Below are 27123 nucleotides of genomic sequence, written 5' to 3' on the forward strand. Positions count from 1 at the left end.
ATACGGGAAACGAGATATGTGCTTCGATATGCATCTACAAATTCGTGCATTAAAATATTAATAATTCCGTATGTCGATTATATAATTAAATTTTGCTAAAAAAAACAAATATATAAAGGTTTTTATTCTTTTTCTGCAAAGTGTTTTGCAACTTGACTTAATTTTTATTTAACACATGAATTTTAGCACTTATAGCACTTATCCTTTAATTAACTTTAATACGCGCCTATAAGTTCATACGTTAAGACACTAATGACTACGTAATATAAATCACAAACAAGTTTTGCTAAAAAAAAAAATCAAAAAATAAAATAATAAATCATGTTTCTTTTTCTACAATGTATTACGCATCTTTACTTTTAGCTCGCGTGTGATACAAGAACGTTACTTTAGTTCGCAAAAAAGAAAGTTAACGGAGAAACCTGCTACAATCCATTAAAAGGATACGACAACAATGTCTACCTCGTCAACACGATCAATCGTAATCGCTATTTCAGGGGCACGGGTCAATGTAAATCAATAGTTTTTTTCTTTGTTTGTCACAATGATCTAGTCTGGTAAATGTGTCCCGTTCGGGGAACTTTCAATCGTTGATGAATCAATGAAACGCAGCGATGACTCTCGTTTCGCTCGTACTTCAGCGTGACGCTAATTCACGTCACACGCGCACACGGTAAAAGCGTGACACAGAGCTGCACGTGAATTAGTTACCTAGTTTATAAAGTCGATTGGAAAATTTCCGCTTATGTGCGGATCAGGTGCTGAATCTCCCGTTACGTAGAATCAGATGATTACCAGTGAGATTGAGAACGATTACGTCGCCGTTCAGCTCGTCGGACATTAAGCTTGACCTTGAAGGCAAGTCGCGTTACGATTTCTCCTGAAGTACACAATCGCACGGGAATTTTAAATATGACTTTGTTTTTCCTTTCACGGCGACCTCTCGAATTAAAGAGCGGCGAGCGGTGAGCGATTTTTAAATCTGCATTGCTGAATGTGTCGGCGCTAAAAAAAACAACGGATCCGCGTCTAAAATTGAACGATGACATTTAATGCGTCGAATGCGAGTTATAAATTCTCAAGAGGAATCTCTGATACCTGGCGTTCTACGCACGTGTTGTATCTCAGACACAAAGGCGCTCCGTAATGTCTCGTTAGCGGCGAGCTAAATAGAAGCGCAGATTCATTATTGTCTCACGCCGCACGTGCAGGTATTAGCTGACAAGAGCGCAACGCTGAACAATGAGGTATGCTTATAAATATGGATCTGGAAGCATTAACATCGTTCCTTGGGAATCCTTTAGACTTTAGAGTCTATCCAGACAAACTTGCATAGGTGCATAAGCACAAATTGGTCTTCTATTTCCTTATACACATGTATACGGACCAATCAATTTTCTTATGCTTATGCGTTTATGCAAGTTTGTCCCTTTGGGTTAAGAGAGCATTAGGATGCACGACAACGACGACGACGACGCAGCTACTCACGAAGCGCCGCGTGCCGAGCTCGGAGTGCTCAGACTCGGCGCCGCATCGTCGCCGGAGCACGATGCACTCACGTCGCACCGACCGCATGGACCTCATTCTGTGATGCTGTGGTGATGGTGGTGACGCCTCAAATGTCGAATACGTGCCTGCGCACGGCCGCGATGTCGAAACGCAACTGGTAAAGCCGTTTTAGGGAGCCGGGAAGCCGTGGCCCCGGATCTGAGAACTCAAATCGTTCGAATTTGATTCAGGAGACCGGAGATCGCGCGCGCTCTCCGACGTCGTAGCGTCCGCGTCGCGTCGCGGCGACGACGAAGCTCACGAAGCTGGGTGGGGAGTGGAGACGGTCTCGGCGCACTTGGAGACTTGCCATCGCCGAGAACAGGCCGATATATCATTTTCATTCCTCCGGTGCCGTTCGCCTCGTTCGCGTCGTCGATACACCTATATCTCCTCACCTTCGCGAGCGCGATCGCGTAAACACGCGTAAAGTGAAGGCAAACGGCAGCCGCGTGCGGACGCACTCGTGCGCGCGCGCGCGCGCGCAATAGAGCACGCACGAACACACGCACGCACACACGCAGCAATCGCGGTCGCCGCGATAGACACCTGTTGCGCCGCCGACCTGACCGCAGTCGACGCCGAGCAGTCGCGGATCGCGGGTCCGAGATTCGTGATCCCCCGGGTTCGTGTTCGCCGAGTGAATTAACGCAACGACCGATCTCCGGTATCTTCTGAGAGGTGTTCGCGATTTCTGTCAACTTTTGAGTTTAGCGAGCATCTTTGGTACACCGTGTTTCCAGATACGGTAAGCGTTACGAACGCGTTTGTAGTAAACAATAATTCGAGTAATACAGATCACATAATTTTCTGTGAAACCGGTTTATCGTTTTGTGTTTATACCTTATATCACTGTTAGATTTCAAAGGATGAAATATCACTTAAATATTAAAGGATTGAAATTTAAACTAATATATTGAGTTAAATAGTATTTCGTTATTTTTAACTGTCTGCATGTGTGTCAAAATTTATAACTTTAACACAAAATAATATTATTTTAACGCCATCGGTTTAGTTAAATCAACATTGTTTCAATTAAGTTAAATTAATGATATATTGAGTAGGAGCAGTGACGACTATTTCCTATAGGAATGGTTAAAAATGACTCAATTGAGTATAATTTGGCACTAAGTAACAGGCGTTATAATTTGAAAAGTGATAACGTCATGCACAATAATAACACGACATTCCGAAAGGACATGATATCTAGAACATATTTGAAAGGTTCATATGTATGTTAAAGTGTTTTACAATGTTTCTTAGACATTACGTTGCCTCTAAATATTGTTATTAGATGTTTCATCTACAGATCAGTGGAAATTGTAATAATTATGGTGACTGTGCAGATAATTGATTCGATGATATATAAGTTTTTATTGTATAAAACATTGCAAATTATTGCCGGTATTTTATTTCTTCACGTATTCAAATACGATAATAATTAATAAAAATCACAAGTTGCACTTTAATCATGCAATAACGATAAAGCAAATTTTGTAATTGGCCATCTGTTTTGAGGCGCTCAATGGATTTTCAATAAATTGCCATTCGTCATAATTGAAGAAACGATAATATAGATAATTCATGTCTTGTGTGGGATCTGCTCGATTACACCTTGTATTAATTCAATTACACAATATTAATTGGATATGCATATAATATAATTAGCTAAAGTCCAAGAAGCAAAATAATTAATCATGCGAATAATTAATTTCCAGAATCCATTCTTTACTGATTAATAAATAATCAGTTGGAAGTAATTGCGCGTTTTTTTAGACAACTTTAGTCTCAATCAGTACGGAGGTCACGTTATCCGCGTTATCGATTCAAAGATTCATATACCTGCCTATGATTTACTGATAAAAACATTACTATATGTTCTACGTAATTATTTATTTTTTGGTATATAATTCAAGTGTGATAATAATCAAAATTGACAATAATTAAACACCACAAGTTGCAGTTTAATCACGTAATCGAATTATGACGTAAATTTTGTAATTAACCATTCGTTTTGGGGCTCAATGGGGGATCAATGAATTGTCTTAATTGTTATTTATCATAATTAAAAGAACGGTAATATATCGTAGATGTTTACACATCTTATTGCTTGGAACTTTAATACATCTTCAACTTTTTCAATATGTATGCGTATAATATAACCAGCTAAAGTCCAAGGAGAAAAGTAATTCTTATAATCCACAATTTATCGATCATAAATGACCGCATAAATCGCGCATTTCCTTTTGTTTTAATCGATACAAATATTACGAATGTCATCATTTCAAGAATTTATATATCCTGTGTGTGATTTAACGCCGATGAAATTATTGTTATGCTTTATATAATTATTCTATATCGATATCACGAATGTATTACGTATTTGAACAGTAACAAGAGATATAAGAGTACAGATGTACGCGTGAAAATATATATCTTGATAAAAATTTGCCATTGTTGATACGATTAGATATACATATATATATATCTCTTCTTGTAGATATAAAGGCTCCAAACATCTCCTTCAAATTCAAAGAAATCATCTGCCAGCGAGACTTAACTGAAGAGACACTTACTAAGACTAAATTGTTAACAGTGCTCAAGCAGTAAAAATGTCGTTGGGATTGGCGGACGATCAAAGATTTGCATTAATGAAGGTAAGTCCAGAGACATAATTTATTCTAAAATAAAAAACTTTCTCTCTCTCTTGTTTTTACTCTTGCGGGAACATCAAAGACTAATAAAATGTCGACATATAAGCACATTTTTACTACGTATATCCTTTTCTAGATATTCTTATAAAAAATAATAAACGATAGATTGAAAAAAAATAGATTTTCTGTATAAAAAAGTGACATGGACAAGTGATGGACATTTAGCTAAAGTATATAGGTATCGATGTAATGATATCTTTTTATCGTATAAGGAGGTCACTGCGGCAAAGGTTAGCAATAGTTTCTTATCAAACAGACCAACGTTGTGCAATATTTATTCATTTATTATATGAGTTTAATCATTTTTGTATAAATTTTAACTTATATGTTTTCTTCCTCTTTTCCTTCATTTCTAATCTTGATATTCCTATTTTTTTTAAATATTAAATTAATTGTTGTTGAAGAAGACGAAGTACAGCCGAAACGTTCAATTGTTTTCAATATATTCTTGAAAATAAATTAGATTTTATTTTAAATCAATATTCCTATTTTGCTCGTATTTTCGTTGATCGTTGTGACCTTCTTATGATGTTATTTCGCTGTTGGCCTATTGACGTTATTGAGTGTTGATTTTTCTATTAATCTGCATGATATCTTTTTAAATCTCTTATTTCTCCTTCAGAATGAAAGATATATTTCGCAATTATAAGTAATAAAAGAGTTTTCAAATCTTTTAGATTTATATTAAACTAATTTTAACGTAATGTGTACTATTGACAGAAAACATATACGCAGGCAAGAAATAAATATATTCCGTGCTTAATTTTATTACCAGCAAAGCGAATGTCATCTATTTTAATATAAAATCGACGGATATATACAAATAATTATTAATAGAAAAAATTAAATAAATTATTAAAATAATGTTCTACTTTTCAAAAAGTATAATACAATAAAATCTAAACAATGTTATTATCTCTCAAATTTCAACAAACCGCGAAAGTTCAATGATTTTATGAGTTAATATTAATCGTATATTCGCAGTGAGTATATAATTAGCACTTGCAAACTAACAAAGCTATCGCTTTCAGTTTCTGTTGAAGATATAAATAAAATAGGGTTATTTGAGATATTACAATTTTTTGTTCGTTACTTGAGATGTTTCTTCGTGTGTCTGAGAAACGAGTAAACATCGATAATCATTAAAATTTTTTTTTGACATTAGTAGAGGGATTCTGTAACGTTGCGCATAGGTATGTATGGTAAGAAAGCTTGCACAACGATACCGAAACTGTCGTTAAGGAGTTACAGAATCCCTCCTCTGACATGACTAATTTATTTTATTAAACAAAGAAATTAACATCATGATACCACGTGCTTACAGAATACGAAAATAGTATATTGTGCACCAAGGGGAGAAAATAGCGTTTTTCGAATTTAATCTGAACAAGCTTTCGACCCGAGGTGCACACGATATTGTTCACAACGCCTTTACGGAAATGTTCGACTTCCATGCCTAGAGAGGAGCGAGAGTGCCCAATAGCCCGCTATACCGGGTGGAAAGTATCAATTTTCTTCCCTAGGGAGGAAAGTAAGCCCTGGCGTGAAATTGGCCACTTTGTCACTTTCGCCCCTCTCTACAGGCATGGAAAGTCGAACTTTCCGTGGAGGTGTCGTGAAAATAAATATTGGAATTTTATAAGTTTTTTCGAGGATATAATTCGCATTAAAAAATCTTTATGTTTTAACAGATTGCTAAAAATAAATATTGCCGATATCCTTGATGAAAGAAATTACGGGCAGTGGTTCGGGAAAGATTTTTTTCAAGGGAAGCAGGTTAATCCAGCTTTACCGAGGCGATTTCTCAATAGGGTTATAAAAATTTCGTTATACGCGATACGGCAAAGACTTCAGTGCGCGTATAGAGAGATTGCTTCATTCCTCTCGCAACCTGGTGATCATTCACCTCTGATATCTGGAACGGGTAGTAAGCAGCCGAGCACTTATTTCAAGCAGCGAGATGCAGTGGATCGCGAAGAGATCGGCGATGGTACTTTCCGATTACGCCGGTAGTAAGAAAAGAGCCGTCGTCGTTTCGATCTATGATCTTGTTTCAATACTAACTTAACTTCTTTCTTATACATCGATCAAAATTCATAAACAGAAAACGCGCAGAAAACCTGTTTCGCCAGTTTTGCCGGTTCTCTCTTTACATTTATTACGTCTCTTTCATATTAAAAATGTTTTATTATATCATCTAATTACCAAATCAGTCGCAAAAAAAAGAGTAGAACACCTTGTACGGGACAAGTGTATTGAAGATTTATTAATTGCCTATAGTCTTTAAATTCGTCTGACATCAATTATTAATGTGACCGGTTAAATTAACCGTCGTTTTTTTTCTGTTGATCGAGAGGAAAACGTCGCGCCGGCGCCGTCGGCGACATGATGACACTTTCATCTGTTATGTCCGGAGACTGTCACGGCCCCGCGACTGAAGACAATCGGGCACAGGCAAATCCCGCGGCACACTTTAAAAGTCCTCAATGCATACGTAAAATCCGCTGTCTTGAATTACAACATCGGATGCAAACACATCGGGCGCGAAAATAAACGAAATGCTTCTCGCGGTGTGCATATGCATAAAATGACGTTTTCCTCGGCTCAGTCCGCTCGGATGAGGTAATCGTGCGAAATGTCGTGGAAACGTTGTAGAAATTTGCAATAAAAGTCATTGGCTTGATGTACGAGGTATAGAATAAGCACGAAAATGGTTATGCCGAAAGAAACGCAAGATCTAATAAATATACTGATTTTTAAAAAATAATATTCACTTTCACGCAATTTACTGAAGCATCTTTACGACTAAGATCTTGGTATTGTTTATAGAAATTGTGAAACAATTAACATTAATGCTGAATAAAAGATAATTATTATAATTAATAAAAATTTCAAATATTACAATTAATAAAACTAAATGAAATTTTATAATTAATAAAATTAAACGTTAACTTCGTGATTTCCAAAATCGGGTTATTTCTATAGTCGCGCGTTCACACTTTATAATTATAATAGGTATCTCTAAAAATCATTTTAAAATATTTCTGGATAGCTTGTATTAGAGTTATTTTTGTGTAATGTATAGTGAATTGAGATCAGAAGAGATTTTTGTCACGTTTCATAAGTTTCTCGTCAGAATAATGTATCATTAACAATCAATAAAAACTGCTCGAGTATTTTTCCTCGTTTCCAACGTCATGTGCAATGCGGAGGATGAAAATGTTTAATGTTACTTATTACATCCAGGATATCGTAGAAAATATGTATAACGTTTTTACCGTGTATTTAATACGCGTGATGTTCGCTACAAAGCCGCACTAATTTTTTATTCGGTACAAGTATATTAGTTATCCCGTAAAGAGCAATCGTATAATTGACTGTAAAGATCTCGCTTTAATAAGTTGCTTCAAAGTTCACTTTTGATATTTTCTATAACTCGTAGAAAATTGCAATATTTTGCGTAATTATTCACAGGTTTCTTTTCAAACGATTATATATTTCGTAATTTACTTTTGAGAAAATTTCTAGCGATAAATCTTCATTTTCTATTTTTCCTCTATTTTCGAGGCTTATTCTCGTACAAAATGCGAGAAAAAATACTGTATTTCTGTGGCAATTATCGTGCCACTATTAGTGAGTTTCTACTACTGTTGGTCATGACGGAGGTCAAAACATGCGCGATCCTTATTGAATATTCGATGAACCTTCCTAAATATACGAATGTCGTTAGCAACGTGAAAGTTAATATAGTTTTTAAGCTATCTTTTTGGGATTACTTTTTGCAATTAAAAGAAAATAGAAAGAATCGTTACTATTGACAATGTGTGCAGGATACGATTAAAGCCTACATTTTTTCCGATTAACACTAGTCACGCTCGACGCACTATGGGCTATACGTTCGAAACGGCGAAGAAAAGAAAGAACTGTTCGATCGTTACACGATCATCGAGCACCTACGCAACAATACGATTAACTGTAGCCGACGTACATACAAATATACTTCTCTGTTGATATACGTACACATATATATATGTATATATAGACTATATATATATAGAGAGAGAGGTCCAAATTATAAATATAGATAAGTTCAGATTTTTTAAAAAGAGGAACCGGTTTACTCGATAACGATGACGTATGATATATAAGCAATTCCGATTCTCTCGCTTCTGTCTGCATCCTTATTTTTTTGTATGCTAAGAAATGGGATCGGTGCCATAATAACCTTTTTATGATGCAAGAGATCGGCATATATTTCCATCATATCATACCGGTTATTTCATGCAACATGCAATGGGCTGTTTCGCGAAGAGATAATTGGTGATTTTTTAATCAAATAATTAGTCAGATTTTCTAAGAGGCCAGCTATTTCTAAGAGGAATTTTAACCGCTACTATATGCGTACGCTTTAATCTCGTTCCCAACTATCAAGTTTCTACTAAAAACCTATATTTCATGCCACTCTTAAAGATAATCTTATCTTCCTTTAAGATCTATCAAAGATATCTTAAAGTCGAGACGAATTTCGTTACTTCGTTGCAATGATATTTTTTTGCTATACGTTATATTTACTTTATATCGTGAATCATATAAATCAATAAGTATTAAAATGTTAATGATTGTGCGAATAGTTTTATTCGCTAAAGGAAAGATTCACATTGATTGAATTGATGATAAACAGTATGCATCAATATTTATTTTCCTTTTTATCTTTAGCGTGAATATCCCATCATTGTGTACACATACTTTGCATTTTCCATTTAGAACGATATTCATAAGTAGATTCATAGATTCATAGATAGTCGTTTCAAAGTCCTAAAGCAATTTTTTTGAATAATAATCAAGATGTGTGAGAAGGACGAGAATGCACATTGGAACAAAAGTATGAAAATTTTTTATTTTAATTTGTAATAATTGCTATATATCTGCACAGTATAAGCTGAAGGGGAAAATTAAAATTATTTAGAAAAATCAGCTGAGTTGTGAAAAAACAAATCAGTATGCACTGTGTAATTACATCCTCGAACCGGAAAATTACGTAAGATGCTTTTAATTGTCTCCAATTTTAAAAATTGATGTCTGTCAGTTTGTTAACGTACACTGTCTCGCGCATTACTCGATAAAAAATGCAGATTTTTCTCCATAAAAAGAGCATATTCTTGAAGATAAATGACATATAGAATATATGAAAAGAGTGATTTTAATACTACGACCAAACTGCGCTTTTCGTAATTTCCTACGTTTTCATATCAGTGAAAGTAGATACTTCGATTACGATACGAGTTAATGTAACAAGTCCTTCTCTCGCGCGGAGACAACATTGATAATTACAGAAATCGACGAGGAAGTTTCACTTCACTTCCTCGTGTATTCATACGTTAACGGCACACAACCCTTATTTAATACTGTAAGTGATTATTTGGCTAGTAATTAATTACTTATTTTGAGTATTAAAATCATTAAAAACAGTACTTTTAATACTCGAAATAAGTAATTAATCACTAGCCAAATAATCACTTACAGTATTAAATTTCTGTAAGGAAAGATAGGAAATACGTTTCTTGAAAGTCATAATTGATAATTGTGTGCGGAAAAACCTTGGCGTTGACGTAAACTATACATAAAGCAAGATAAACGAAGTCGATATGCCGCTCCAGAAGAATAAATAATGAATAATGATGGTAAATAACGAACGTATAAATCTTTATATACTGCAATCAAACAATGTACAAAGCTTTTCATAAGCACGTGTTTTTACGTAGACAGAAAAATAGCTGTTTGCAACGCGCACGCGTGCATGAATGGATGAACATGCATACACGATGCATATTTTATTAAGTAACTTCATTTCTCGTGACTCATAAATCAAATAAAACTATAAATCACGCTAAATCGTAAAATCGCGTTTCAAACAATAATAATAATGTTTGAAAGAATCGAACGTTTCAACAATAATAATGTTATATGATGCATAAAAAGTAAATAAAACAAGTCTATAATTTTCTTTCTTCTCTTTTTTGTGCAGTTCCGGCGGTCCGTGCAAGACATCCTGCAGCCGCACCACGATGATCACTTTCTGCTTCGCTGGTTGAGAGGTATGATCTCCTCCCCCTACCTTCTGATAACCACAATTATCTAATACCATCTAAGGCATGCTACGTGATTTCGATAAATGTTGTCCTGTATTACATGTATACAATGCGATCACGCGCATCATGAGAAATATTCACGCGAAGATTAATTGACGTGACGTCCATTGTCTTTTGTTTGCTTTCGTGTGTGTGTGTGTGTGTGTGTATTTCGCAACAGTATTTAGCAGAGCCAAAACTGTTTTGAAACAGAACTACGAAAACCACAGAAACTCGAGATTATCGGTTATTAGCTATTTCCAGAACTGTAAGTCACGCAAAGTATTGCAAGACGTACCTATACTGTCAATGAACAATGAAAACGTTCTTAAACGTATGTTTATATCAATTGCATGTTTAATTAAAATTTTACTTAAATAGGTAAATAACGCAGTGATTTTGTGCTACATAAATAACAATTTTGCTTTCTTCTTTTTCTATGTTGTCGCATGTATAATATTATTATTAATATAAATTTGTATTCGTATTATATGCACCTGCAAATTACGCGATTATTTTCACATCAATACTCGCATTCTTGGTTTAAATGATGCCTTTAACAAATTATATTAAACATTGTAGATATATATATATATATATATAACAAAATTCTTTTCACCGGATAATCCATCCAACAAACACCAAGTAACATGCGACTTACGTACTAATTATAATTTCCTGCTCAATGTGTTATATATGCATTTACATTGTTGAGTAGGAAATTACAAGCAGGAAAACTTATAGCATGTAATTGCATGTTACTTGGTGTTTGCTAGGAAATGTGATAGTTCTCAAAAATATATCATAAAATATGACATTATTTGCAATGTAAGTTTAAATTAATTCATATTTATTTCCTTTAGCGAGAAAATGGGACCCTACCGCGGCGGAAAAAATGCTGAGAGACGTAAGTAAGAACATTAATATTAAGATATCGCAATTGCATATCTATATTCCTGTGTTCACACATTTCATTTAGTATATTTTACATTACACGGTCTTTGGGCGCCACGCCGCGCCGGTTACGTATTCGACCTCCGTTCCCGTAGATTAGGCTCGCTATTCGCATTATACGAAACGCAAGCGAATCCAATTGAGAAAGTCTGGTGAAACACGTTCCGGATACGGTCACCGAGTCTTTAAAATTTCTCTGCCACGTGAATTACTCGCGAGTCAATAAATATTAACGCGGCAAGCGTAAATTTAGCGAGTCGCGTCACAGCTCGCTGAGAACTTCTTTTATTGTGTCTGGATAAGAAATCTTCGTCTATTTTTATGAGTAAGTTCTATTGATTGGAATTGAATAACAGTCAAGAATGACAAGAGATGCTCGAGAGATGTCATCTCAACAGAGATGACAATAGATATGTAATATCTTCGTCCGATAATAGATATGTTATTTCAAGAGTAAATTATATATATATTCATCATAAATTATAAATTAAACAAAGACATATAAACAAATATAAATTTCGCGAATTCTCTCTTATAAAGATTCTTTGATTTAATAACGAGGATGAATTAATATTAAACATGTATTACACGTTCCGTATTATATAATATGTTTTGCAATAAGATAATATTTATTAATGTAAAGATAATTTAACCATCTTCTCTTACGTAAATAACAGCCAAATAATTCGCTAACACCAATCAAAGTACAATCACAGTTAAATCCTCGCGCGAGTAAATTAACGAAACTACCTTTCCGGGTTTCGTATCGGACGTTGAAGATATATGATTTGCCGTCGACAGTTTCGCTTTTTTGCTCTCGAAGATGTTTTATATGAAATAGAAAGTTGTTCTCTGTACACGTGCCATTTTGCAGCTCGAAAGTAATGTGCCGATTCTGTGAAGCACGCTCGCGAAGTCGCCATCCGTATTCTTGTAACGAGAAGTTTCACAATGATGATTGAAAACCGGAGATTCATAATGCGGCTAAGTATCTTCCGAAGTAATTTCTTCAGGAAATTACCCTTTTTCGCTTTCTATTCCGCGTGAAACCCTGTTATTCCTGAAATCCGTTATCCTGTAAATTGTGAGAAATATTTCTTTCACCTGCAGCACGTATTCGAACATCTTAGACTGACTAAAGTCCAACGGCACCTGCTATACCGTAACATACAAACCTACAAGCTGTATTATTCTCGATTATTCTATACAGATATTACACATGCGGAACGTTAAAACAGCATCGAACAATAAGATTAGTTTGAGTTTCCGTCACAAGTATAATATTTGGGTGAACCAATTATATGATGCTTCTTATACTAAATTCAATAATAATTTTATACTATATTTTACACTAATAATATAATTTTATGCTAAATTTAAATATGTTCTATAGTTTATTTACATTATATAGTTTTACAGTTTATTTACGTTACGATAATCAAAGTATTTTAAGTGACACATTAGTTACAATTTTATAAAATTTTATTTTTTTACTAATATCGCCTATTTGTTTTTCATTGAAAATGTAACATGACTCATTTCCTTTCATTTATCATCTCTTTTGAATGAGTCCAGCTGAATAACTGGACGTTGACGTATTTGGTTTCCGATTAGCTTGTTATCGTTTTCCCACGAGAGAAATTTAACTTTCACAACATGAATACGTTCATCTTTATAGAGAAGATTTCATACGAAAGTATTTTAATACAAAAAAAAAACATTATATTATATATTTTTTTTAATTTCACGCTGTTGCACAAAAAATAATAATGTTAAAAAAATCTCTTATATATAGATTTTAAGATTTATTAAAATCTGATTAAAAAATAAAAACAACAGCACATGTATATACATTAATGTTACATAAAACACTAAAAATATTAAAGATATATTATGTTTATCAATGTAATATAGCACTGATAATTTTGATTACGCCGCATTTCTTCATCATCTTCCACTAAAATGGCAACAAATTGTTTACGGAATAAATTTATTCACAGTCGCTAGAATGGCGGAAACATTGGGACGCTGATAATCTGAGTAATTGGGAAATTCCTGAAGTAGCAAAAACTTATCTGCCTTACGGATTAAGCGGATTCGACAAGGATGGGGCACCAGGTAAAGTATTTTGTTATAATCAGTCTTTGAATCATAAATTTGCGAATTGCTTTAATTGTTGTTACGTTTATGCCGTCATATTTTTTTGAAACCTTACATTTGTCGATATTTATCACTAGTGTAAAAAAAGAAACAACCGTAGTAATTTAACGAAGAAACAGAGACTATTATTCAATATAAATTACAAAATATTACAAAATTGTGTTATAAGAGAGAAACTCGAGAATAATAATAACAATCGAAAACGAGGGGCACGTATTATATTAAATGAGCAAACATTCTATTAATAAATTTCAAAGCCATCAATATAATTGTAGTGAAAAGTCGTCGGGTACAATATTATTTACAAAACTTAGATGTAACAATAGAATAATATCTTCCTTAGGGAGACTTCTACTTTATTCAACGTAATAATAAATCCAACACATTTTCGGGCCTGAACGCAGGTCTCAATATTTTGGTAAAGAATCCGCGGCCCAAGGTCTTGATTCAACTTTCAAAAGTACTTTTCCTCTATAAGCTAAAAATATAAATAACAGGTGAAGACCATGACCGCAATTTTTTAATACTTCGAAATGTACAATTCTTTTAATCCTTTTGACCCCCCCTCTCTCTCTCTCTCTCATGGTGAGGAATATCGTCATAATTTTCTAATGGAAAAAATTATTTTATTATTCGAAATTAGACAATACCATCTATTAGCTATTACTTTAACATTCATTATATCAAACAAGTTTTGTTTGTTAGCGGTGAAAACAATTTTTATTCAAACTTTATTTCTATAAGATTACAAATCTGAAACCGACGAAGTGAAATTATCATCATTTAATTGTGTCAAGTTTTTGTTGTTGTATTTATTATCAAGGTAATTTATTCAATATTTATTTGATATTTTTATATTATGAATATAAGAGCTATAAGAGAAGAGATAATAAACAAAACACAAAACTTTTTGGAGTCTAAAAGAATTGTAACATTTGACTTGGAGTTAAAGAGAGAGAATAAAAAAAACTGTCTTGCTTATTCTTTTTTAAGAATTAATTTATGTTTTATTATTCTATAAAAGTTTATACTTATCATATAATATTACACTCTTTGTAAGGCAATCCCAGCCGAATTCCGCTATGTTGCTTTTCTCATTAAACTTTTAACATATTATAAATGCAGTTACGTGCACGCGCGCATATATTTATTAAAGGCAATAAAAATATTTTTTTAAATTAAATTAACGTTGAAAATTTACATTGCATAAAATTATTTTGCATTTCTTTCATCATTCTTTTGCAAATCGATAAATATATATAATACAATATAATATATATGTATATATGTATGTTATTTTTATAGTGATCATAGTACCATTTGCCGGTCTAGATATGTACGGAATATTACACATAATAACGCAAAAGGAGTTCGTCAAAGTTATGATAAAATTGTTAGACGCTTATTTAAACTTAGCCAGAGAGCAAGCCAAGAAGCATGGCCAGATCGCCAATCAAGTGACCGTTGTTTTCGACATGGAAGGATTTTGTCTTAAGCAATATTTGTGGAAACCAGGTAAAAAAAAATATATATATAGTATACATGCCTACAACCCAATGGGTGCAATTCGTCTTATTGTTACCTGCCGCTGTCTTTTTTTATCGTTTTACCGTTGCGTATATTTTTGCAGCTGGCGAACTGATCATCACCTTCATCCAAATGTACGAGGCAAACTATCCGGAAATTCTAAAGATGGCCTTTCTGATTAACGGTAAGTTTAATAAAATATGATAATCGTATTGCGTTAGCGCGATTTCATTTAAATTTTACCATCACATATCCACGAATTAGATGCGGATATTCTTTGATGCATTGTCTGCCTTAAAAAAACTGCTTATAAAATACGAATATATAAGTAAATAAAATATATTAAAATATATAAAATATATTGAAATTTTGATGTTCCATATTACGCCTATTTAACATAACTTTTCATTCAGGTCCTATGGATCACCGATGAGCCACAAAACGGTAATTGCATTATGCGTGAAAATTCCCTATTAACTACGGATATTATGAAATATTTTACGATTCCGTTTCTCTTTGTAGTCAAAATACTAAATAATTTGAATAGCTTGAAAGCCGACCGCTGTGACGACCGATTCACCATGGAATGTTAATGCTTATTCATTTTCTTCTTTCCTCTTTTTTTATATTACTTTCGGATTTTCGTTTAACATATGATAAGTCAGCATAATAAGAGAGACCAGAGAGACTATTTTACGATTATTATATAAAAGATCGTAAATTTTGCTTACAACGTATTGTGCTAACAATTGGCTAATAAAAAAATTTTTTAGAAATAGAAAAAGGCGCTGTTAGTATATGCTATATATTGTTACAGCCCCCAAAGTCTTCGCTTTTGCTTTTTCAATTATCAAGAAATTCATGGATGATTATACATTGTCGAAAATACAAATCTACAAATCCGACCCTGAGAAATGGAAACCGGCAATTCTTAAACTCATACCAGAGGATCAATTACCTGCCCATTACGGTGGAGCACTAACAGACCCAGATGGCAATCCAAAATACACGTCAAAGGTATTAAATAAATTTCTTTAAAAATTACGCATATACCTAACACATAGAATATGAAGTGTGAAAACATCGATAGAACATGTGAAATTCTATGTGATAAGTTTAATCGCTCCTGTTGAAATTAATACCTCTCCTCAAATTTTCATTTAAAAAAAAACTATAAAATCTCGTTGAAGAATTCGATCTTTATTGCGAACTCTTGCATTTCGCTTGCTTCACACATTTATTTTCGTTTTGGAATAATTAATTTACTTTGTTCTCTTTAAATGTAAGTATGTATCTTGTTCCGGAGAATGATAGATCGGAATTGTTACCAGATCTGCCAAGGTGGTAAGATACCTAAAGACTTGTACACCAAAAATATGGAAAAGTCAAACGAGGATTACACTACCGTCGTCGTTCAAAAAGGAGGAAAGTTGGAATTCGATATTTCTACGCCCGAAGTGGGTTCCGTTCTAAGGTGATGTATCTTGCGATAAACATATGTCGAGAGGAAAAGCTTTCTTTTTCTCAACTCATATTCTTATATTCAGTTGGGAATTCCGAAGCGAAGGTCACGATATTAAATTCGGGATTTTGAAAAAGGACGCGACTAATGGTACGAAAACAGAAGTTATACCCATTCGGAGAGTCGCATCCCATCAATCGGACGAGATTGGATTACTAACTTGCGAAACTCCATCGACCTGTAAGCCCATATCGCTCGAGCAGCACTCCAAATAACGACAATGTCATCTAAATCTTATTTGTTTCAGATTCCGTTGTTTTCGACAATACCTACAGTATGTTAAGGAATAAGAAAGTTCATTATTCCGTACGTGTATTACCACCGGCACGAAAAGCGATTATACAATAAAGTGAAAATCCTTTTAGGAAATTTTTAATAACATTAGTTTCTAATATTTTTACTCATGATAGATCAAGTTAAAATGTTACGGAATTCGTGTAATGGAAGGATGTTATGTTAGGGTATTATATTCGTTTTGTAGCAAACTTAGATATAAGGTGAATTTTTTGTAATTTATAGATTGATCGCATTGTTTGATTTTGATTGTTTATTTGGCATTTCCTTCGCTTTTCTTATTTTCTTATTGCTTAAAAGATTATGTAGATCTTAATTGCAATAATAATTATGGAATATATATCTATATATAAATGCAAATGCATAAAAAATTAATCCTATTATTTTAATAAATCCTATTATTTTAATTTATATAATTTTTCTTTATAGTCTTGATATCTCTTTTCAAAGCAGGGTAACGGAAGGAATGATTATTATTTAAAAAGTAGATATATAATACATCATGTACGAAAATGTAGTTTATGTATGTTTATAATTCAATATATACAGGATGTTTATTAAAGAGCGCCCACTAATTGCATAGCGCTACTCCTTGTAAAAAATTGAATCAAGAAATTCTGAATCTTTTTCTATGTTTAATAAAGCGTAAGCACCGCTTCGCCGCTATACTATCAGACGGCTTACCGACATATCACCCGACCAAAGGACGGCGCTGATATTGGATTTACTTTATTCAATAATTACTACTTTATTGAGCACTATATAAAAAGAATGGTTCAGGACTTCTTATCTTTAAGAAACATCCTGTATAAACTTTTTGTAAAAAATATAGAAAGACAATATATGTATTAAAAATATCTTTAGTCGTCTTCATCTGTTAGTAACATATCGATAAGCTCAGGTTTCAGTAATTGTTCACCTTCTAAACGTTTCTGAGTCCCCCATTTAGCCAGAGTTGGTAAGACTTTCAACTTGGTAACAGGATTTGTCCTGAATGGACAATTCGGATCTTTCCAACTAGGACAGCATGTAAAAGATATTTTTAAGTTTTATATTTTGTTATATTGTATTTTATGTTATTAGATAAGAATTAGTATTATTCACGTGATAATTCGTATAGAAATAACACAGTCGCAGATACGAAACGTCTTATTTACTTACAATGGTCTGTTTCCAACCTCCACTGTCACTAATAATGTTCCCTCAGGTGCTGCTTCGAAACCTTTTTCAATAAATGGCTCAGCTGAAATAAAATAGAGAATAACTTAAGTACCTAAGTAAACATACTGGTTTAAAATATAATATCAACATCAACACATATTTACATTATATATATTCTCTTTTTCTGTATTATACACATAAAACTAGATAAGAAATTAGTGATTCAAATTGAATCAAGATATCCCAAAAGATATTCCAAACATATTTATCTCAAACAAATTTCTTGATAATCTCATATCTGCGTTTTGATAGAAAGTTCCTAAATAATGAATAATACAAAAATCATTCTAGAATCTAGATAATCGATTGATTTTTCGACGTTATGAAAATATAGGTATGTCTTATGCTATCATCATTTCAGCTGCGTTCCGATATTCACTGCCAGTACTAAAAATCTATAGTGTATGTGACGTAAACTATAGATTTTCAGTATTGGCAGTGAATATCAGAACGTGTAGCCTTCACTTCATCGTTAATCAAATCATTTCGTAGTTTCGAGCACTAAAAAATTTGAATATCGCTGATATTCGATTCAGTTCCAGAACACCCAGTGGTCAATGGAATATAACATTCAAATTATAATTACGAAACAGCAAAATGCTCGATTTTTACAGTTATATCCATTTCTATCAATGCAGATTAACTTGGATCTTGGTTTAAATTACCTTTTATCTTTCTCTAATTTTAAGAACTAGAAAAAGATGAAAAACAAGTTAAACCACGATTAAAGTTAATCTACATTGGTAGAAATGGAGATTAATCTGCTAATCATACTTTACCAGCAGATTCTGTTGTGCTTCTGCTGGTATTCCACCAATAAAATTTACAGCGGACGCTCTGCAAAAAATTCGCCTCCGACAAATTCGGAGCTCGGAACAGACAACATACTCGAGAAGTTAGGTTAGGTTATATATCTCGGCGGTCGACACGCGCGAGAGAGATCCGCTCACCCTCCACGCAGTCCGAGCACCAACTCTTGCCGGTGTCCTCCAGCTTCGTGCCGGTGTAGAGCACGTAGATCGGCGTCGTGGCTCTCAGGTCCTTCACGTATTCGAGAAAGTTCTCGTATCCCCGCACATGATGAACCATTTTTGGCGAGTCGGGCCCGGCGATCGCGCCTATAGGACGAACGGTAAACGCACGTCCGTACGAAGTACGAATGCGTATGAAATTCTATCGCCTGTAGGTGCCCGCCCACGCGTTATCTCCATTTATCCGCGACGCGAGTGTACCGTATCGTCGCCCCGATTAACTTTCGGCGCGATAACGATAACGGATAATCGTCGGAATTGCATTGATAACGCGCGGCGCGTAGATCTCTTTAACAATTCCCTTATTAAGCGAAGAGGATAATCGCGATCGCGCGCGATTTCGCAAAATTGCACAATCCGCGCGCGATCTATATAGGCGCTACGCGTGTGCCGGCGACGAAGACCTTTATTCGAGCGTCTGACACGCCGTATGACGTATGTTGCGTTCCGAGAACCCGATAACGGCTCCCGGAAACAAAGGGAGAGAGGAATGAAGCTCGAAACGTGGCACTAAACAAAGGACCCTGCGGAGAAAGACTGACCGATGCTCTTTTTAAAAGGTCAACGAGAGTTTCGGATCCGTTCCTTATTCTAGTTGATGAACTCGCATTATTCACCTTTCCTTTTTTTTTTCTCTCTCCAAAGGGGACAGGCGAAGGGAAAAGATCAACGTACAAATCCTCTAAAGAATATACCCCTAATTAGTGTTTCAATAGATAACGGTAAATTTAGAAAAATTTCTTTCTGCTGTCTTCACGAAAGAGAAAAACTTATTGTCTTCACGACAAGAACCAAAATTCCGTTGACGGCAACAATCAATTTGTTACAAAGCTTTCACTTTTTGTATTTGACTACCACGAAGAGAAGGAAAGGTTTTCGGTCAGCTTCCGGTTTCCCAGAGAAAATGACGTTCACAATGGAAACGATTCTTTTGTGCCGAATTCTCCCCATTCCAAATATTCGAGAATGCGCGATTCGAACGCATGGCGGGACGGCGGTGGCGGTGGTGGGAGTGGCGACGCGCGACGCGATTGGCTCGAGAGTCCGGGCTCCCCTTCCCACGCGGTTGCGCGTTGCAAGGAGTTGCGACACTCGCGCGACGCCAGGCGTGTGCGGCGGTGTGACGTTGCGTCCGTTCCGCGAATCGAGGGAGGAGAATCGAGAATCGAGAGAGTGCCGCTCTCCGTCACTCCGCGACCGAATCTCGAGTGCGTGCGGTCGTCGTGTGCGGCTTCGCGTGCCCTCCCCGCTCGTGTCTGTTGGGCGGCCTGCTGCTACTCGGCGTACGGCGTGTCAAATTCGATGTGTTGACATCGCGGCGCGCGCGACGCGACGGCGAGAGTGAACATATCCTGACCTGTCCGTTCTCCAGCCCGTGTTCACGAAACAGCGACGCGCAAGAGACAGGCAAGACCGCACGATGTCGGCGATCTTCGACATCGAGCTGCAGGAAGCAGGACCGCTGCACAGGGACGAGTCGGAGGACGACGACATCATCGAGATCGACGCGGTAATTGAAAGCTTTCTCGCTCTCTCTCTCTCTCTCTCTCTCTCTCTCGCGCGGCATCATACCCTGCCCATCCCTCGACACCTCCGCGGAGTCGCGTCCCCGCCCGCGACTCCGTGGCTGCACGTGGGTTTCGATATCGCACTAACGCCGCATCTGTTTTCCTTTTCGCAGGAGGAATGCGTCGCGCTGAACCTGAATGAGATCGTAAAGTGAGTAGACTTGCGCGCCGCGTCCACGCGGCCGCCCGCGGACCTCTCGGGGCCTCGTGCCCTTCTGACGTCGCCGTCGGCTAAAACCAGTTTATTCCCTTTTTTCCCTTGTCGCTTCCAGCTCGTCGGACGTGGAGACGGAGCCGATAGAGCAGATTGTCAATCGCGCGCGCGATAAGGTCGGGCCGGAGGACTTCGAGTTGCGCAAAGTTATCGGAAAAGGTGGCTACGGCAAGGTGTTTCAGGTGCGCAAAATAACGGGAAACGACAGCGGCACTCTCTTCGCTATGAAGGTACGGAAATCCCCCAGTGACGCATAATTATGCAACGTTATTGTTTATCCCGGAATGTATCGTGTTCGCTAAATATTCAGTGCGTGAAAAATGCCTTTCAAGGTGGATAATTGGTAACATTCGAAATTTGAAGAATGTTACCTCACTGTGTCATATTAATTGTAGCGAAAATTATGTATTTTATGTATCTTTAGTCGGCGAGTGTTTCGCGAACAAAGATTTGCATGCATAAAATTACTTTTAATCATCTCGTTATTCGTTAGAAGTTTCAATTACATTTTTCAAACATTGCGAACTTAATTGGTTTTTGCAGTTTTATCTTTAGAGCGGTAGCGTTAAGCCGTAAATTCTCTAATCAATATCTATTTTTATATTATCATCTGCCGGCAAGCGTCTTTATCTGTAATTCTTTAGTCATTCACAATATTCTTTTGTGCCGTTTCGTAACAGGTATTGCGCAAGGCTTTGATTGTAAAAAATCAGAAGGATACAGCTCACACTAGAGCCGAGAGAAACATCTTGGAGTCTATAAAGGTTAGTTGTATTCATGTATGCAAATATGTAGAAATTTAGAGTATTTACAATAGAATTTGACCATTCATACGTGGATTTAATCTCAATAGTACGTATGAAAGATATTTGTAACATGTTTTTGAACATGTTTCAATAAAAACTAATGTTCAATTTTTTATTATATTTTATGCAAAATACTAATTCATATATTTATGCTTGCATCTGGCAGCATCCTTTTATCGTAGATCTCAAGTACGCTTTCCAAACTGGTCATAAGTTATATCTGATACTGGAATACATGTGCGGCGGTGAGTTGTTCCGACACTTAAATGCCGAAGGAATTTTCATGGAAGATACCGCGCGGTGAGTGAATTGTAAAAAAAAATGTTTCCAATTATATTTTTCAAAGATAGAGCCAGCGTAAAGTTCTACATCACGCGTTATTTTGTTTTGCAGTTTTTACTTGTGCGAAATTACATTAGCTCTGCAACACCTACACTTGCAAGGAATTATATACAGGTACTATAGAGTTGAAATATAATTTAAGGCTGTAATATAATTGATACATATATTGAATGTTCTATCGGTATGCAGCATTGAATTAATAATGTTTGTAATAAATCTCTTTCAGAGATTTGAAACCAGAAAATGTTCTATTGGACGCAGACGGACATATTAAGTTAACTGATTTTGGGTTATGTAAAGAGCATATACAGGAGGGTGCTCTTACTCATACATTTTGCGGGACTATCGAATATATGTAAATATCATAGAGCGACTGATAATTTGGAAAATTTTACTATTACAATTTACACTGATTGTTGTATTTTAATCAAGGGCACCTGAGATCTTAACGAGAAGTGGACATGGGAAGGCGGTAGACTGGTGGAGCTTAGGAAGTTTAACATATGACATGCTTACAGGAGCTGTACGTACTGTCATTACATACAAATTCAAGATAAAATAATGTGCATATCAGCTCATGTTAATATTTGCTAAAATTTTCAGCCACCATTTACTTCAAGCAGCAGAAAGAAAACTATTGAGAAGATTCTACGTGGCAAATTAACTTTTCCATTATATGTAACGGCCGATGCTAAAGATTTTATTCGAAAATTACTGAGGGTTAGTGTTCATAAATTAATTGCTGTAAATATTTATAAGCATCTTAAAAGCAGTGCTGTTTTAAAAAATATATATCGTGATATTTATTAGAAATATATAATTTTCTTCCGTATAGAGACAAGTTCCGCAAAGAATGGGATCTCAGTTGGATGGTGAAGAAGTAAAGAGACACAAATTCTTCAGACATATCAATTGGGACGACGTTATATCTCGACAGTTAGAACCTCCTTTTAGACCACAATTGTCTAGCAAAGAAGACGTATCACAATTTGATAATAAATTTACCGCTTCATCGCCAGTTGATTCTCCAGTCGACTACACTTTGAGCGAGTCAGCTGACGGGCTGTTCCAAGTGAGTTTTTTTTCTTCTGATTTATATGTCTAGATCAGTCATTATGCATACACATCGTTACATTTCTTAATAACTACGCTTTCTTCAGGGATTTACATATGTAGCACCAAGCATATTGGAGGATGTACTTCTTCAACAACCTTACCTAAATACCATGTCACCACCATCAGTCATAAAAGCCAGAAGTCCTCGCAAAGCAACTCGTGGTTTTTCACCTCGGACGACGCATCTTCATTTCCACAATGCCCATTTATCAAATCACACGTAAGAATATAAAACTTACAAATCGTTATTTTTTTTTAACTTTTTTTACAGTATACAATTTTGTATTATGAAATTCGTGTTAAAAACAGTATGGGCAATAATTTTTTAGGTACAATATAGTTGGCCATAACAACGTGGAAGATGCAGAAATGATTGAACTAGGCTAACCATTACTATTCGACTAGTAGATAGCATTTTTGCCCAACTGCTGGATATTCATAATCCTCAGGGAGGGGTTTTATAACTTAGAAGGAGTAGTTAGAGGGAATGGATGCAGTATCCATTATTACATTGGATATCCAGCAGTTACATTTAGCTAATCTTTTTTTTATATCTATATATTGCGTACGAAAATATCAATTAATAGATTATGATTTAACAGCGACGCAGCAGGTATTTGGTAGCGCATAGAGTAGTTGCAATTTGAATATGAATAGATTATCGATAATCCGCAAGAAAGTACATTATTTCTCAACTAGTTATTACAGATTACTTCAATTAGCGATAGAGTTATTGAAAAATATATCTTTTGCATTGGATTATTCATGTAATTTTTCAATATTTATAAATATCCGAATCTTTATTAATGCAGCAGTCATATTATTATATATTCATATGACAAGATTGTTATTTGTACTGTGTGTGTGGTTAAAGAGATAAGCTTTTGAAATTTTGGAAATATTCAAGCATACTGCTTGAGTCTTAAGAAACTGTATATTATAGAAGCTAAAAACATGATCTCTCTTGATAATATTTTTACAACTGAAGATTTATACATACATCTGTAATAATATAAACTTATTTTATATCTGGGAAATCTATTAATATTTACTGATTATCGTTAATTATTTTTTTAATGAGAAAAGTCTCGAGAAATGCTACCACAACCGCTCCGCCGCTCAAAAGTTCTTTTCATATATACCGTACGTTAGGAGAAAATATTTTCAGCAGTAATAACGTTTCCATGGCAATAATGTATGAAATAGTTTGCCTAAATAATGATCGTAGAGATGGAGTATATAACGCTACAATGGAATTGCATTTACACAATGAAAGTTCCTATACATTGAAAATTCGAATACGACATAGTTTATATTCTCCGGGGAACGAAAGAACATTTTGTTAAATGATCATGCGCATCAATATCTTAGAATGAGAATCGCCATTGTCATTCCGTAACTTGAAAGCGGAAGGCATGAAATATTATAATTGCAGATGCGGACCTATATCCTGAGTATATTTTTAACTCCAGGTCATAGGTTGTTCTTATTGTAAGGTATTGATGTTAGATCTGTTGAAAGAGATGAATGCCTACGTAGTTCAGTTTATATTTGAACAACAAGCAAGCTTATTTTGAGCTGGCTATATTTTTTAATTGGTATGTACGTTATATCGCTTACGTTCGTTTATTATTAAAACGACAAACGCAACTCTTCGAGGTACAAATTCAATGTCTTCTTGCGAAAAATACTTTTACTTTTACACATACATATATTGAATTAACGAAAAGTTCAGAATGGTACAAGATGAGATCGAGTTACCATGGTAACAATGTTACTGCAAAACATGGACTTTCCATCCGAATGAGTATTCCATACTTGTTCCTTACATGCATTAATGTATCATTTATCGTGTACATACATATAGATAATATTGATTTTACTTGCAGAACGCAGTAGGAAAAATAGACATAAACAAGAGTGACTGTAAATCACTCACAAAAGCTCCAAACTACCCAAGTGTTCAGTAGGCCATGCTAGCAGGCAAATATCTTTTAATTATTTATAACAGATAACCATAGTCGAAATGTAATATTGCCCAGCGTCTCTCTCTTTCTCTCAAATATTTTTTTGTCCGTACATGGGAACATCCTCCTGCAGGCAATTGTTGCATTTCGACTACGTCGACTACATAAATAAGTGCGTATGATATAAAACCTGACAAAATCACGTTATATACTCACAGCTGTATTATATTATAAGAGAAATGTGTATTCAGAGACAATGAGAATTTCTGATCGGTTTTTCGGTACGTATCTGAACACATGTATTTTCGACATTGAAGCAGGAATGTGCCTACAGAGTTGTCAAGACGCTGTTCGAAGATTTATAATATATTACTCGACGACACACTGAAATTTATTATAAGAGAGATACCAATTATGTCCTGAATTACCCACTGTCAGATTTTGATAGATACCAAAACTGCTGTAAACTATAACTGTTACCTAAGATTTGCTTTAAATTAAAGCATGCCAGAATCGTGCGGAAAAACGCTGCTCGATATCACTGCCTCATACAACGTACGCGTTGTTACTTCCGCGTGATTCCATGTAAGTTTGTCTTGTTTATGAAGTCAGGGCATTTTTGCAAGCGAGAGACCGAGAGCGCGTCCAAACGTGAACGTGAAAGAATTTTGTTGAGCCTCCTAATTAGATTCGACGCGTTCTCAATGAACATATTGGTGCTGACGCGGTTTATTTTGATTTTTATTTTTTAGGAGGAATTAGGCGTCTTCGTTATTGTTTTAATGATTAAAGTAGTCAAATTGTTTATATATACCGTGTCATGCGATGGTCTCGTGCTCATTTCTAATACGTTAGTTAAGTTCAATCTTAATCAAAAAATATATATATCTAAGTTATCTGATTTTTTTTGCAATAAATGTAAACTTCCTGTACGTCAGTTCTCGTGCGAGAATGCCAGGAATCTGCGCCTTTTTGTTGGATATCACCGTCGGATGTGTCCGGTACGAAGGATATTCCAATATATAACGAGAACTGACCTTTTTCTGTCATGCGCTAAGCGGATTGATTTGTCGATTCGACTCGAGCTCTATTTTGATAGGACAGAAATTAACAACTATTAACGATCAGTTCTAAGTTATAATGTGTAAAACAGGCATATTTATTTGCAGTATGAATGTATTAGTCATTTAAGGGACGGAAAATATCATCGAACGAATATGTAACGAAGTCTAGCCATTAGACGGAAAAGTGATAAATGATTTATGCTTCCATTTAAGATTAGATGTAGACTCTCGGGTTAACTTATCACTGCTATGATTTGTAATCCTCTATAAATTGTATCCATAAATGCAACGATTTGTGAAGGTGTGTCTGTGCGAGCGTAAACGCGCGCGCGCATATGTGCGATGTGTGGGTCCATGACATATCCTTGTCATGTGTATTATTTCACTTATTTTAGTGTTATGTACAATAAATTGGGTATAAAACTGTCGATTCGCTCTTAATTTAATGCGATGCGTAATCAACCGTTATCTAGTCTAGAGATGAAATCTCGAAAACTTTCGCAGCATCCAGAATTTTTTAATTCATAGACCATTGTTGACTATGCAATTCCTAAAGCTTCTCAGTATACCCAAGTTAAAAAAAGAAGTGGAAGAAGAAAGATATTTATGTTAGACCCAATCTATTATTCCCTGAATAAGTTTGATAAATTATTATAATCAAATTATTACAATATTGTTATATAATATTATAAATTAAAAAGTAGACTTTTTTTATTTTGTGTGTGCGAACATATATATTATTAATATTATATACATATGTATATACAATGTGCTATATTCGTTATATGTATTATTATCACATACTCCGTTCGTCCACATGTAAATTCGTTGTGAATCAAATGCATGTAAACTAATTGTACGTAATTGAGATAAATGCGTGGGTCGCGCGGGGCCGCAACGAATTTACATGCGCGCGGATAAATGACCGATATAAACTGCTGCTCGGC

The 27123-nt window shown here is 35.1% G+C and overlaps 3 protein-coding genes across 3 annotated transcripts; 2 read left to right on the top strand and 1 right to left on the bottom strand.

Annotated features, from left to right (window-relative positions):
• Window positions 1–1879: 1879 nt before the first annotated feature.
• Window positions 1880–17704, top strand: LOC112454762 (SEC14-like protein 2). The gene is made up of 11 exons (XM_025016323.1): window positions 1880–2296; window positions 4049–4205; window positions 10288–10357; window positions 11254–11297; window positions 13345–13462; window positions 14810–15019; window positions 15135–15215; window positions 15849–16048; window positions 16363–16505; window positions 16579–16733; window positions 16801–17704. The coding sequence occupies exons 2-11, from the start codon at window positions 4161–4163 to the stop codon at window positions 16899–16901; spliced, it is 1167 nt and encodes a 388-aa protein (XP_024872091.1). The 5' UTR covers window positions 1880–2296; window positions 4049–4160; the 3' UTR covers window positions 16902–17704.
• LOC112454764 (thioredoxin domain-containing protein 17-like) lies at window positions 17363–19525 on the bottom strand. Its single transcript, XM_025016329.1, has 3 exons — window positions 19019–19525; window positions 18009–18090; window positions 17363–17864 (listed from the first exon to the last, which is right to left on the bottom strand). Exons 1-3 carry the CDS (start codon window positions 19155–19157, stop codon window positions 17708–17710), a joined length of 378 nt encoding a protein of 125 aa, XP_024872097.1. The 5' UTR covers window positions 19158–19525; the 3' UTR covers window positions 17363–17707.
• Window positions 19526–20207: 682 nt separating this feature from the next.
• LOC112454761 (ribosomal protein S6 kinase beta-2-like) lies at window positions 20208–26604 on the top strand. Its single transcript, XM_025016322.1, has 12 exons — window positions 20208–20609; window positions 20781–20818; window positions 20940–21111; window positions 21562–21645; window positions 21854–21987; window positions 22081–22143; window positions 22256–22384; window positions 22462–22552; window positions 22633–22749; window positions 22865–23101; window positions 23190–23365; window positions 23475–26604. Exons 1-12 carry the CDS (start codon window positions 20520–20522, stop codon window positions 23530–23532), a joined length of 1389 nt encoding a protein of 462 aa, XP_024872090.1. The 5' UTR covers window positions 20208–20519; the 3' UTR covers window positions 23533–26604.
• Window positions 26605–27123: the final 519 nt, after the last annotated feature.

Source organism: Temnothorax curvispinosus, unplaced genomic scaffold, assembly GCF_003070985.1.
Source record: "Temnothorax curvispinosus isolate PA1 unplaced genomic scaffold, ASM307098v1 QBEX01005316.1, whole genome shotgun sequence".
NCBI classification, from domain to species: domain Eukaryota; kingdom Metazoa; phylum Arthropoda; class Insecta; order Hymenoptera; family Formicidae; genus Temnothorax; species Temnothorax curvispinosus.